The 15,622-nt window shown below is 34.2% G+C and overlaps 1 protein-coding gene across 1 annotated transcript in view; it reads left to right on the plus strand.

The window, feature by feature from the left end:
• The window catches only part of ANKRD30B (ankyrin repeat domain 30B), a 104,966-nt gene that overhangs the window by 24,305 nt on the left and 65,039 nt on the right, over positions 1 to 15,622 (plus strand). The window contains exons 9-15 of the mRNA XM_055364182.2: positions 345 to 417; positions 6,162 to 6,252; positions 8,136 to 8,197; positions 10,697 to 10,784; positions 12,779 to 12,807; positions 12,906 to 12,978; positions 15,196 to 15,257. Of these exons, the coding sequence (XP_055220157.2) occupies positions 345 to 417; positions 6,162 to 6,252; positions 8,136 to 8,197; positions 10,697 to 10,784; positions 12,779 to 12,807; positions 12,906 to 12,978; positions 15,196 to 15,257 (478 nt within the window). The remainder of the gene's footprint in view (positions 1 to 344; positions 418 to 6,161; positions 6,253 to 8,135; positions 8,198 to 10,696; positions 10,785 to 12,778; positions 12,808 to 12,905; positions 12,979 to 15,195; positions 15,258 to 15,622) is intronic.

The following is a 15,622-nucleotide window of genomic DNA, read 5'->3' on the forward strand; positions in this document are numbered from 1 at the left end:
ATTTCCAGTTCATCATTGAGGACAGTTTGTGAGGATGAATTATACTCAGGGTATGCCAATTATATTGGCAGTCACTATTTCTTATGGAACTAAGAGTCAGTCTTTATTGTATGTTTTAGGTTGGGGAGGTAGAGTCAAAAATAGGTAACTAAAATCATTTTTAAAAACAGAGGACATATTTTAATTCTACCAAGAAACATGATATAATATACAGAGGACTGGTCTTTCCCCAAATTTTGTTTTTTGTTTTCATTTTATAGAGTGAGCACCAAGATATGAACTAGCAGATTTTCTTTTTAAATATATGAATTTGCTCATTTATGTTGTATCATTTTTCTTTAAAGTCTTTTTGGCACACGGACTATTAAAAATTCACAGTATACAAAAGTTGAGGAAGACTTTAATCTTGCTACCAAGGTAAAATGTTCTTTTGTGAAGTTGATTTTCTCGGTTGCAATATATTTCTGTATAGTATTTCTTAGCAGTGGTGTATGTATCATTATTTCATGTTGGTAATATAAAGTTGGTCAGATAAAAACATTTTATAGAAATATGAGTAGTTGATTTAAAGTTTTTTTTTTACTTTAGTAAATAACAAATGATTGGTAAATACTTTGAGGGTGTGAGGGCCGAAAAATGGAATGGGCTGGAGAATACATAGTGACAGGAACATTATACTAGAAAAAACTTTTCCACAATAGAGAATATATAAAATCTGGTAAAGATTTATTTGGATAAGTAAACTTACTGTGACTTTTAAAATTATTCTTTTGTAACTTAAAACAAAATTCATGCTTAAATTTGTCTTGATGGACCCAGTTTCTTATTATAGTAATCAAGGAATCTCTCTGATACTGTTCAGTTCTGAAACTGTGCCACATAGCATATAGGGTTTTTTTTTTTTGCATGTATTATTTTGATATCACGTAGTTTTCAGGAGAGAGCTTTTTCTCAGTTTCTCTTCTTGGTTCTTTAATTACACCAAAATAATATTAGAAATTGTGAAAATTTATTTGGGCATGGTGGTGCATGCCTGTAGTTCCAGCTACCAGGGAGGCTGATGCAGGAGGATTGCTTGAGCCCAAGAGTTTGAGACCAGTGTGGGCACATAGCGAGACCTTATCTCTAATTTTAAAAATAATTGTAGAAATTTAGAAATGTAAATTCTGTTTCTCAGAATCTGTATTATTAAGGCATGCCAGTGTGTTTTCTAAGTTTTTCATTAAAAGTATGCTTTAAATTCTTCATCTAAATGAAGAATGCAGATTTTACCCCAAGTAAACAACCAGTTCTGGAAGCAGAGACTCTGAATAAGCATATAGTAAGATTTTAATTTCAGAATTTTTAAATTGCAGTTTTTAAATATATTGTTCAAAGATCTTTGATCATATTTGAAAATCTTAAATTACGGAAGATTTTGTATTTAGTTATTTAAATAATCATTTTGGAGCTCTTGCATCACTATGAGATACTGCAGGTTAGAAAACATACGTGTGTGCATCCTAGTGTACCCAGAATACAGTCTTGCCTATAAAAAGGATTTTAAGAGGTTTTCAGTGTGAATAAATAAGCTGACAAATGAATTTTTATATAATGGAATATTACAAGTGAGATAATATGCATGATATATCTTATAATTAAATCTAATGAATTTCAAAAATATGGCTTAAATTTATATTTTCTTTTAATATTTAGAATGCATAAATCCATGTGAAAATATGTCTCAAATAAGAAGACAATCAGAGATATGTAGTAAATAGGAAAGAAGATTACACTATATTTTCTAGTATCCTCCTAGTGGAGTTTAGATTAAAATAATTTTAATCTCAACTCATGTTCTTTTTTTTTTTTTTTTGAGACAGAGTCTCTCTGTCATGCAGGCTGGAGTGCAGTGGTTTGATCTCAGCTCACTGCATCCTCTGCCTTCTGGGTTCAAGCAATTCTCCTGCCTCAGCCTCCTGTGTAGCTGGGACTACAGGCGCATGCCACAATGCACAGTTAATTTTTGTAATTTTAGTAGAGACAGGGTTTCACCATGTTGGCCAGGATGATCTCTATCTCTTGACCTCATGATCCGCCCGCCTTGGCCTCCCAAAGTGCTGGGATTACAGCTTGAGCCACCGCGCCCATCCAAAACTCATGTTCTGTTAAACATATCTTTTCAAGGAATACATTACTCTAAAATTCTGATTACCAGTACTTCCTTCATGTGAAAAGTTTATGGAACATTCCATTTTAAATTTTTTCTCTCTCTGTAGTAAGAATGTTCCCGCTTTTAGGTATTGGCTGAAGACCATGTTTAACTAATTGAATGTCTAATTATATAATAATAAAATTAAAATCTTTATTACCCAGGTATTAACAAATAACTAATTGTAGTGTAAATACTGATCAGCATTATAGGAATATATTATGAACAAAAGTCTGTACTTTATGTGTTTCATCATATGTCTTATTGTTGGTTTTTTTCATTTTATTTCATGACTGAAGCTCATACTTGATTGACTGGTCACGTCTCTTGTTTGTTTCTCCCTCCTCTTTCACCTTTTTAAAAATGATTTGCCCCAGACTTTTTTTCTCACAGAATACATTTCTTCAGTGTCTGCTTTTTAGAGCATTGCTGTCTCAATTGTCAGCATATTTATTTACAGGTTTCCATTTAGTGGCTATGTATGATTTTCATTAATCAATCATTGCCCTCTCCATGATTTATTCTTTTTTTCTCTGTTTCTTGGAAGAAGCAGAATTTATACAATTATTTATACTTAGCTTTCTGCCGTTCAGAATAGAAACAACCTATACTATTTCAATGCAAACCCAGTTAAATAAGGTACTATTAAAAACTAAACTTTCATATTTTTCCACACAAGAGGTAATTAATACAACTGTAAATTAGGAAGAGATATTGCAAAATATAACATGTAATTTAACTTTTTAAATTTTAATTATTTCTACAATACTATAAACTATGTAAGAGTAAATTTTTGTTCTAGGTTATTTTAGCTAAAAAAAAAAAATCTAAGGGCCAGGTGTGGTGGCTCATTCCTGTAATCCCAGCACTTTGGGAGGCCAAGGCCGGCAGATCATGAGGTCAGGAGATCGAGACCATCCTGGCTAACAAGGTGAAACCCCGTTTCTACTAAAAACACAAAAAAGTAGCCGGGCGTGGTGGCAGGCGCCTGTAGTCCCAGCTACTCGGGAGGCTGAGGCAGGAGAATGGCGTGAACCTGGGAGGTGGAGCTTGCAGTGAGCCCAGATCATGCCACTGCACTCCAGCCTGGGTGACAGAGTGAGACTCCGTCTCAAAAAACAAACAAGCAAACCAAGAAATTATTTTCTGACATTTATCAGAACATACTTTATAATCGTGTATCAAGTAGATAACAGCTGCATAGTGCAATTCTGCTAATTTGCAGGATTAATTTTGAAGCCAGTGTAGAATAGTGCAAAAGAAAATAAGGCTTAGAAGGCACTAGGAATCTATTTAGTTCTGAAGTTGTTTGTCTAAAAACTAAATAATTTCTCTGCGTTGATTTATGGGCAGTTATATGATTCTGTATATATCTAGATGTACAAAAGCTCTAATTGGATTCAGGGAGAAAGAGTTTAAACTGTAGTCTTAGTCTTGCTCAACTTGGAACTTGAAAAGATAATGCCTGGGACTTCAAAATATCAGTATTGGTATATTTTGATTATCCAGTATAGATCTGAAGGAACATTTCAGGAGTTGGATAAACATGAGAAATAGGACACCTGTAAAACTATAATAACAACAATTTGGTTGAGTAGTATTTTAATAAGTAGACATTCTTTTCACAAATAGAACTCTTTGAGTTTCTTTGTGGCAGCCATGTTTGCAACCACATAGGTATCAAATAATAGTGATGTATTCCAAGGTCACAACTGTGGATGTGGAAGAGATAGCAAAGGCCTCACCAGTTAGGTAGAAGCAGCAGCTGCATAGTGGTAACAGCAATGAGTGGATGTCAAAAGATAAGTCTGTATTTGGTTCTGACACTTACTAGCTATGGGAACTTGGAAAAAATCAATTAACTTAACCAAATGCAACTAACTTGGTTTATAAAAATAGCGCTCATATCTACCTCTTAGTTGCATGTGATGAAGTAATGTTGTAACAAATGTGAAAACATTTTTTAAACTGGAAAGTCTGTATACAAATGTAAGACAAAATGATCAAAGTGGCATTTATGTGAAAGCAGTATTGTTAGCACAAGAATGGGGAGTAAGAACAGGCATGTGGATTTCTAATTTTGGGTAAGGGGATGGTAACTTTCAGCAGGCTACTACTGCAGATTTTCCATAGAAATATAGCAGTTTGGAAAGTGAGACTTTCCTGATGAGATTTTCAATATTTTGACCTGGAGTAATTCCTTTCTGAGTACCAACTGTGTGCTAGGCAGTGAGTCTGAATATCCAAGATGAGGGATTATGCTGTAGTAGTAGGAAGAGAATAACAAATAAAAAACACTTATAAGCCACTATTACTTTTTCTTTAAAACAAAACAGAGAATGTTCAGTTAGAGAAAATTGAAGAACTTTATAATTAGCATGCGTATGGGAGTGGCAGTGGAATTCTATGGTCAGAGTAGATCTTTCTGCAACTGCCATTTAATCTCCCATCTCAAAGATGAGGAGTAAGCCATATGAAAGTCTAGGAGGAAGACATTCTGAACAGAGAACAGTGGACCATATTTGTTCATCATTTTGTTCTTAACAACTTAGAATGACTAGCATGCAGAAAGTGGGGTAACCACCAAAGTCATCGTCATCCTCATTTTTCTAAGGTGAAGAAAAGTCTGCAAATATGTGTCTGGCATATGTTAGATGTTTCACGAACACGTTTTTATTTTTCTCTTTTTATGAAGGCTTGCTCTACTTTTCTGAAGTTGTGTATTAAGAATGAATTGCATACTTTATCTAATGATTGTTTGCTTTCATTTAAAAATAACATAAATATGTTTTCCTTATGAATCTTTCCTTTTATTCAAGCAGTTCTTAATCAGCAAAAACTTGTAAAAATCATTCTTATTATTTTAAGCCCTTGTTTTCCTAACTGAATCAGCTTCTACAGAGTTCTACTCCTACTCCGCATGACATACTCTGAAAATTCTCTTCATGCCATGAATAGTTTTTAACAAAAATTCTATAATTATGCATATGTCAAATGTTTAATCATATTGTGTTCTGGTTGAAATGCCCTATTATTTTTGGTGAGGACTACAGAGTAAGGCAGATACTTTGAAGTTAATTCCTTTTGAAATATGTACACGAGTGAATTTTTTCTGAATATGATTTATTTTCCATGCTCAGTAACCCAGTCAATAGCCACATGAAGATAAAAGGTAAGTGTGATCTACAAAGCATATGTGAGGTTTTCTCTTGAAATGTTTTGGTTTTCAATATGTGAACAGCTTTAAATCTAATTGCCTTTAAAGTTAAAAAAAAAGTTTTAATTATTTTTTTTTCTTTTTTGAGACAGAGTCTTGCTCCGTCACCATGCTGGAGTGCAGTGGAGTGATCTCAGCTGACTACAACCTCCACCTCCCAGGTTCCATTGATTCTCCTGCCTCAGCCTCCTGAGTAGCTGGGATTACAGGCACCCACCACCATGCCCGGCTAATATTTGTATTTTTAGTAGAGACGGAGTTTCACCAAGTTGGCCAGGGTAGTCTCAATCTCTTGACCTTGTGATCCCCCCACCTTGGCCTCCCAAAGTGCTGGAATTACTGGCATGAACCACCGCACCTGGCCCCATAAAAAATATTTTAAATAAAAAATATTGATGCTTGTCATTTTTATTATTTTAAAATTGAAATTATTTATTGACGTGGCTCAAGCCATAATCCCAGTGCTTTGGGAGGCTGAGGTGGGCGGATCACTTGAGGTCAGGAGTTCGAGACCAGCCTGGCCAACATGGTGAAACCCCATCTCTCCTAAAAATACAAAAAATTAGCCAGGTGTGGTGGCTCCTGCCTGTAGTCCCAGCTACTCAGGAGGCTGAAGGAGGAGAATCGCTTGAACCTGGGAGACAGAGGTGGCAGTAGGCCGAGATCACACCACTGAGCCACCCTGTGAGACTTCATCTCAAAAAAACAAAAAAAGGAAAAAGACAAATTATTTATTGGTATTACCTTTAACAGATTATCTCTAAGAGTGCTGCACAGAATTATATGTGTTTACCTGATGCTACATATCAAAAAGATATCAAAACAATAAATCACAAAATAGAAGGTAAGAACCATTTTTTATTTAAAACATCTTTTGACCAAATGTTTGTCTAAATTCATGAGGACTGATATACTCTGACAGCCAGAGAAAATTATTTTTTAAATGCATAACACGGAAGAACAAAGGCAGTGAAAGTTATGTGTCTTCTCAGGTGTTGACAACAGATTATATTGAGAGTGCCAAAAAAGAGCTGAATTATTAGTTTAAATTCAATATACCGTAAGACCTGAGGAAAGGAGTGAAAGAGGGAATGAAGGCTGAGGAAGACAGAGAGTACAGAGAGTACATGAGGCAACAAGAAATGGGTTTAGGTAATAGAGGATGGTAAAATAAAATAATTCTTTAGCGAAAGATAAGGCATGATTAGAAAGTTTTGAAGAATATAAGGTGACCTTTTGTTACCAAAATTTGCCAGAGAATTACAGCAAACATGTTTTCACTCTTGTCTTTCTCACTGGTGGGAAGGCATTAGGGATGGAAGCACCTGACCATGGAGAGTTGTGTTTTATCTGCAATGAGTTAATATAAGCATATTTGCACAGCTGTGCGTGTATATAATTTGTCATATACACTCGGTATTGACCAGAAGTTTTCAAACTTTAGAAAATCAGCTGAATACCTTGTCAACAATGCATGCTGTGATTCAGCAGACTTGGGATTCTGGAATTTTTAATAAGTTCTCAAATGATGCTGATGCTGGTGGTCCTTGGACTTCACTCTTAAGTAGCAAGGGAATAGCCTTTCCTTTGGAAAAATCTGGAAGAAGGGCCATTGGATAGAAGGTCAAGACATAACAGGGTCAAGGGAAAGCATTATATTGCTTTTATTTCTGAGTATGTTTCTGACCAGAGGGGAAAAAAGAGGTAAAGAAATAGTAATTACAGATGTCAGATACTACCCCTAAACAAAGAGAAAAAAAGTGTTGGGAAAATTGATTTTAAGAGATGTTGAATGGGAAGAATCGAGACCACAGATGTAGACATTATTTTGGCTAAGGAAGAGGGATTGTGAGGCAGGACACGGGGTAAGAGAGAAGATAGCCAGGCAACTTTCAAGTTTCTGAACAGGATATTTGAGTGAATTCACTTCAGATGCATTTAGAATATTTCTGTTAAATGAATATATTGATTTTGTGCCTCATGGCTCTCAGTACTCCTTGGACCTTTAATTCCATGAAATGTGGGAAATTTAGGTTACTTACAGCAATCATTTTTCCTAGAAATGTCTGATGTTTCTCCAAGGAGGCCCAAGTTGATTCTGAAGCTATTGTTGCATTGAGGAAAGACTATCTCATTGTAATTAAAGCAGCTTTTAATTTATATGCAGTACAAGTTCTTTAAGCTTATTTATTTAAAACACATTCACACCAAATATACTGTCATGGCATATTGAAATTTCAAAGGGTTGAACATATATTTCCTAATATCAAAAAGTTAATTTCTTGAAGAATCTTACTTATTGATAATGTTTTTTGAAGAACTGTGTAATAAAGATTGCTTAGTCAATCAAACTAAGTAATACTAAAAAATAAAAATGGAGAGAATTGAGAGATGATAAGTAATTAAATTATCTGAGTGAATAGCAAATTTCAGACATAGTGTGTTTCATGGGAGAAGAGGATATTATTTCTTTTGTGAGGAAATAATTAATACAAATTAGTCAATTTTTATTGCTTTTTACATTCTAATGAATATAAAGTTAATTTTTAGATTTTTAAGATTGTAGTTCTAACCAATTGACTATAGAAGTGGTGGTTGTTATTCAATAGAATATACAGGCTCCAGAAGAAAGTCCACAGATTCATGAATGAAAATAGATTTGTATATGTTTTTAAAATTTATAATAAAGAATGCTCTCATGAATGTATCTGTGATTAACATTTTTAGATCAGATGTTCCCATCAGAATCCAAACGAGAGGAAGATGAAGAATATTCTTGGGATTCTGGGGTATTGTGTATTATTGCTGTTATTATTCTCTAAAAATATTAATATTGAGTGATGTGAAAATGCAAAATCAGAGGCTTTGACTTGGTTTTCTTACCACTGCATATGCTCAGAAGAAATTCTGATATTTCTAAAAACATACTTGGCTGGGTACTGTAACTCATGCATGTAATGCCAGCACTTTGGGAGGCCTGAGGTGGGAGGATCACCTGAGTTCAGGAGTTCGAGACCAGCCTGGCTAATATGGTGAAACCCTGTCTGTACTAGAAATACAAAATTAGTTGGATGTGGTGGTGCACACCTGTAATCCCAGCTACTCGGGAAGCTGAGGCAGGAGAATCACTTGAACCTGGGAGGAGGAGGTTGCAGTGAGTTGAGATTGCACCATTGCACTCCAGGCTGGGTGACAGAGTGAGACTCTGTCTCCAAAAAAAAAATACTTAAAAAAAATCTATGTGGTAAGTAGATTACTGCTTGATGGTGAAATTCTACTAATTTTCAGAATGAGTTTTAGACACTAGTGTAGTATAGTATAAAAAATAAGGCTTAGAATTCACCAGTAATTCACAAGTTCTGAGGTGAAATTTGGCCAAAAACTAAAGAATTACTCTGAGTCCACCTGTGGGCAAATATATGATTCAGTGGTATATCTAGATGTACAAAAGTTCTAACTGGATTAATAGAAAAACAGTTTAAGCTGCAGTTTTGTACAACTTGAAACATGAAAAGATAATGCTTTGGACTTGAACTTATTGACATACGTGTATCGTCCAGTATAGATCTGAAGGAACATTTCAGGAGAAAAAAATGCATAAAGAATAGGAAACCCGTGGGACAATTTGTTTGAGTAGTGTTTTAAAAAGTAGAAATTATTTTTATAAATAGAACTCTTTGGGTCCGTTTGTGGTAGCCATGCTTATAGCAACATAAGTATCAAATAATAATGATGTGTAGTCCAAGGTCACAACTGTGGAAAGACACAGGAAGTGTCTGACCTCTTAGATCCAAGCCCCTGCTGCACAGTGGTAACAGAAATGAGATGTCAGTAGACAAGTAGATTTTATCTAATTTGTCCATAGACCAAAAAAAGACTTTTTCTAATATTTGTCTGCTTTCATTTAAACATAACATAAATATAAGTTTTCCTTACTACTTTTTCATTTTATTCAAGTACTTTTTCTATCAGCAGACATTTTATCAAAAACATTTTGATTATTTTAAGCCCTTGTTTACCTAAATATAGCCGCTTCTACAATGTTCTGAGTATTCTTTTTTTTTTTTTTTTTTTGAGACAGAGTTTCGCTCAGTCGCCCAGGCTGGAGTGCAGTGGCTAGATCTCCGCTCACTGCAAGTTCTGCCTCCTGGGTTCACGCCATTCTCCTGCCTCAGCCTCCAGAGTAGCTGGGACTACAGGCGCCCGCCACCACGCCCAGCTAATTTTTTTGCATTTTTTTAGTAGAGACGGGATTTCACCGTGTTAGCCAGGAGACTTATTCTTAACATTCTCTTCATGCCATGCATCATTTTTAACACTAAATAATTCTATAATCATGAATATTTTCCATGTTTAATGCAGTATGTATTTGCGGCAGCACTCCTCTCCAGGAGGCACCAGCTGCAGGGAGTCTGTCCCTTGCAGACCCCTGACCCAGGGAAAGATGAATAAAGTACATTGACACACAGATATTCTGTTCTGCCAGTCCAGCTGAGGGTGTCCGAGTGGCTTACAGACTCCCTGCTGAGTTCTGTGAACAGTTGCCACTATGGCCCTGATCAGCTAGTCAGACTCGCATTTATTCAGTAAGATAATAATTAACAAAAGCTTGAGTCAACACCATTAGAGGTTAATTGACATTGTGGACTTCCCAAGTAAAAAGCACTTAAGCACCTGTGGTACATCAAAGGTTAGTGTTAAGATTATATGAGTAAACTAGCTAGCTAGGTAAACTACTCTGCCTTCCTTTATGACTATTTTAATTTGTTTAACGAAAGGTAAAGATCAGGTTGCCTTCAACCATATCCATTACCTAAGTTATGCAAACTTCTCGGCCTTCAAAGAAGTTTTGTGTCTATCTCTATAACTATCTCTAATATTTTTCCCACCAGCCTGATTGAACCCCAACATGCGTTATGGCAGGTAGCAAGTGTATTGTATTTTGTTTGATGTGCTTTCTTGATTTTTTGGTGCAGAAGATAAAGTAAGATATTTTTAAGTGAGTTACTTTTTGAAATATGCAGATGAGTGAAAATTTGTGTCAATATTATTTATTTTTCATGCTCAGTAACCGAGTCAATAGCTGCATGAAGATAACAGATAAGTTTTGACCTAAATAGAATATGTGAGGGTTTCCATCAAAATGTCGTGATTTTCAATATGTGCCTATCCTCAAATCAAATTGCCTTTGAAGTCAGAAATTGAGTTTAAAAAATATTTTAATTGGGAATTTTGATGCTTCTTATGATTTTAAAATTGAAATTATCTATTGATACTACTTTTAACAGAGTCTCTTTGAGAGTTCTGCAAAGACTCAAGTGTGTATACCTGAGTCTATATATCAGAAAGTAATGGAGATAAATAGAGAAGTAGAAGGTAAGAACAACTTTTTATTTGAAAAGTCTTTCAACCATATGTTTGTCTAAATGCATGATGACTGAAATACTCTAATAGCTAAATAAAATTACCCACTAAATACATAACATCGAAAAGAGAGGAGTAAAATGATAAGTTATGTATCTTTTCAGGTGTTGGCAACAGGAATATATAGAGAGTGCAAGAAAAAAACCGAATTATTTGTTTGAATCCAAGATACTCTAAGACATGAGGAAAGTCAGGAAATAAGTAAGGGAAAAGGAGTAAAAAGGGAATGAAGGGAGGCCGAGGCGGGCGGATCACGAGGTCAGGAGATCGAGACCATCCTGGCTAACACGGTGAAACCCCGTCTCTACTAAAAATACAAAAAATTAGCCAGGCGTGGTGGCGGGCGCCTGTAGTCCCAGCTACTCGGGAGGCTGAGGCAGGAGAATGGCGTGAACCCGGGAGGTGGAGCTTGCAATGAGCCGAGATCGCGCCACTGCACTCCAGCCTGGGCGACAAAGCAAGACTCCGTCTCAAAAAAAAAAAAAAAAAAAAAAAGGGAATGAAGACTATGGAAGGCAGAGAGAGTACAGGGAGTTCATGAAGGAACAAGAAGCAGGTTTATATAATGGAGGTGGCAAAATAAAATATTTTTTAGAAAAGACAGACCATGCTTAGAAAGATGGCAAGAATATAAAATGATCTTCTGGTCCCAAAATTTGTCAGAAAATTATTGCTAAAGTTTTCTCACTTTTCCTGTCTTTCTCACTACTGGGAAGGCATTAGGAGTGGAATTATCTGAGCATGCAGAATTGTGTTTTATTTGCAATAGGTGAGTATTAACAAAAATGCATAGGTGTGCATCTATATAATTTGTCGTATACAGTCAGTATAGACCAATACTTATGAAACATTTAAAAATCAGCTGAATACCTTGGTAATACACAGTATCATTCAGCACAATTGAGTTTCTAAATTTTAATAAGTTCTCAGGAGATGCTGATGTCAGTGGTCCTTGGAGCTCACTTTGAATAGCAAGAGGAGTGCTCATTAGGTTTCTATGTTACAATCAGGCATGACAAATATATATTTTGCTGATGTTAGCTATTCAAGTGAGATATATTTGAAACTAAGAACATTGGCTTTATATTTTAAGAAAGTGAGTTGTTTTGGTAAAATTGCCATTCCAAAAAAATTTATTATAGACTAATGATACACCAAATCAGACAAATTGTAGGAACTAAAAAAATACTGAATTTATACTTGAATAATAAGATTGCTTTTTAAAATAAATATTGTGGTGACTTAACAATATAAAAAGTTAGTTATGTTTAATACATCTATTGCAATTAATTTTTATATAAATATGTTAATATTGAAAGCTTATAAATTATTTCCATGATGAGTTTTATACATCTTCTTGCATAAGTGGATCAAGAAGCATTCAGATGGATAAACTGGAGGATACAGAAATATAGGCATTTGATTACACCGTATGGTTATGGAAAACAGTGAATATTTATATTTAGTATTATGACCTAAGTATATATCCAAGCTGATCAATTCATAACACTTCACTGATGAGATGTCAATTCTACATTCAGCTGAACTCTCATCATAACTATGTACCTTTCCAAAGATAGGCCGTATTAAAGAACATGATGAATAGAATAATATAAATGATTTTAATGTGTTTCATTAAGTATATGGTGTAGCATTCCGTGTTCAGGTTTGACATTTATTTTCTCATATCAACCCTTTTTACACATGAAACACAGTCTCGCTTTTGAGGTCTTAACTGCATGATCTATGAAACCTGTATTTATATTTTCTTCAGTGTATTCCTGTCATGTGTGTGTCCTAAACAAACCAAAAGAAAACTTCCCAAATCTAAACTATTCATTCTCAAAGTCAACCAAGAGGACTCAGTTAGATACTATCACTGCATTCACTCGGTTGGCTTTGTCATATTTACTTATGATTGACGATAAATCTCTTTTGCATTTTAGAGCTTCCTGAGAAGCCATCTGCCTTCAAGGTATTTAGTTTTATGGTTTAATTTTGAATGACTTATTAACTATGTATTTTGTGAAGTACACATTCTTTATTGATCATTTTTTTTCCAAACCCATTTAGCCTGCCGTTGAAATGCAAAAGACTGTTCCAAATAAAGCCTTTGAATTGAAGAATGAACAAACATTGAGAGCAGGTAAATGTTTCAATTTAACTATGCAAAGATGAATAGTTCAATATTGGACATTTTGATAGTCTTTCTATCCCCAATGATTTATTTCTTTCAACTTTGATGAAAAGATTTGATCTAGATAATGCCAATACTGGTATTTATGTTTGAAAACCTGATATTACAAGAACAGTAATTTTCAATATATTTTTTTAAAAAATGTAGCCTTAATCTCAGGTGTTTCTACTTTTGTATCCCGAAACTGTAATGTTTTCTATTTTGAACTTCTGTATTTCTTAAAGACTCAAGAAGGTGAATTTTGAAACTCTAACTCTTTTTAGTTCTTTGAAGCTTGATTCAGATTCCACGGTTTACTTCGGGGATGACGTCTTTTACTGATATAACACTTGTGTTTTAATATTAATTACCTCATTTCCGGTGTTGTCACTTTGGGAATCTTAAGAAAATCAGTAACTCGGATCAGTGAACTCTGTGTGTTTGTTTGTGTGTGTGTGTGTGTGTCTGCGTGTGTTCCTGTGTGTGTCTGTTTAGGTGTGTGGTACCTTTACCTTGTAAAGATAAGGAAAGTAATTAGTCATTTATTTGTGAATATTTGATAAACACACTTTTCCTAAAACTGTAATTCTGAAGCATTTGGCTTTAGAGTCTTTTTACACTAACCTACTTTTTAAAACTATTCTCATGCATGTTTAAATATTTTACAACGTGTGCGTGGTCATATTTAATATGTACAATTTTTTTCAACTTCTAATGCATGCATGGTTGTACAGTGTAATGTTCAGCAACATTCTTATTTGATCAGCATTATAATTTTTGGAGTCATCCATAAAGGACACAATTAACTGTGTTTTAAAATATTAGGTTGTTTATAAAATTCCATTGTATGACAGTAGCATAGTTAATTGCACAGTTTTTATGCTGATAAGTAATAAATAAAAATGAAAACATGCAGATTTCCAAGTCTTTAAAAAGTTAGTTTTATCTGCTAATTTTTTAGTTATTAGAAATTAAAAGTAAAATATTTAAAATATTTCCTTGTGCAATCATACATTCCACTAAGAATTTGGACTGTGACCCACAGACTATTAGAGCTATGGTATTGCAACACGTAAGATCTCTGACACAATCCAGGGTACACTTCTGAAAATGAGTGAAAATGGTGACTTATCAAAGTATGATTTGAGTTTCTTGGACCGTCTGCATGAAATGTGAACATCAGGGATGCTGAGATCACAGGTTAAATTTACTTTTGAAAACCAGGTAGAGAGTTGATAGATGTCGAATGATAAATGTACTGTTAATGATGAAATGGTCTTTTAAGTTTTAGTTGTGCATGTTTGCTTTTTTCTTTAACCTGATTCAAATAGTTGTAATGTGTACTTTTTGCTGATAAAGAAAACTGGAAGTTATTTTTGGTATAAATTCATTTTCTGTCTTATGTGCCTGAGAACTCCTCAAATCTTGTGTGGGCCTTGATTTTATCCTATACAACATGTGGGAACGTTAGATTACTTAAGGCAATTATTTTTTCCTATACATTTCTGATGTTTCTCCAACGCGTCACAAGCTGACTCTGAAGATATTGTTGCATTAGGGAAGCAGTGTGTCGTTGTAATTAAAGCAGTTCTTAATTTATATGCAATAAAAGTTTTTTAAGTTTATCATCCTAAAACATATACACACCCAAAACACACCCAATACACTGTCATAGCATATTGAAATGTAAAAGGGTTGGACATATAGTTGACTAATATCAAAAAGTTAATATTCCTAAAAAATTTTATTCATTGATAGATCATCTTTTTTGAAGAACTGTGTAATAGAGATTGCTGAGTCAATCAAACTAAGTAATACTAGAAACTAAAAATTTACAAAGAAATGAGAGATGATAGGTAATTAAAGTTTCTGAATCAACAGCAAATATAGGACATACTGTGTTTTACAGGAGAAGAGTATATGATTGCTTTGTGAAGAAATAACTCATACAAGTTAGTCAAATTTCTATTTTTCTTCATTCTAATGAAATAATGTTAATTTTCAGACTTTTTAGATTTCAATTCTGATGGAGTGACTATAGAAGTAGTCACTGTAATTGACAAAAAGAATATACGGGCTACAGAGGAAAAACTACAGATTCGTGAATGAAAGTAGACTTGTGTATGTTTTTAAAATTTATAGTAGAGAAATGTTCTCATGAATACATCTGTGATTAACCTTTTATAGCTCAGATGTTCCCATCAGAATCCAAACAAAAGGACGATGAAGAAAATTCTTGGGATTCTGAGGTACTAAGTGTTATTGATTTTTTTAAATATTAGTATTGCATGATATGAAAACATAAAATCAGATCCTTAGACTTTATTTTCTCACCTCTGCATATGTCACCCCCAAATTATTTTTTGAGATTTTTCAGAATACTCTTAATAGAGAATATATGTGCTAAGTAGATTACTGCTTCATGGTGAAATTCTGTGAATTTGTAGGATTAATTTAAGAAGCCAGTGTGGTATAGTGTAAAAAATAAGGCTTAGAATTCACTAGAAATTCACATGGGATCTGAAGTACGTTTGCCTAAAAGCAAAAGAATTACACTGAGTCCAGCTATGGGCAAATACATGATTCTGTCTTATATCTAGATGTACAAAAGTTC

The sequence above is a fragment of the Gorilla gorilla genome, chromosome 16 (genome assembly GCF_029281585.2).
Source record: "Gorilla gorilla gorilla isolate KB3781 chromosome 16, NHGRI_mGorGor1-v2.1_pri, whole genome shotgun sequence".
In the NCBI taxonomy this organism is placed as follows: Eukaryota; Metazoa; Chordata; class Mammalia; order Primates; family Hominidae; genus Gorilla; species Gorilla gorilla.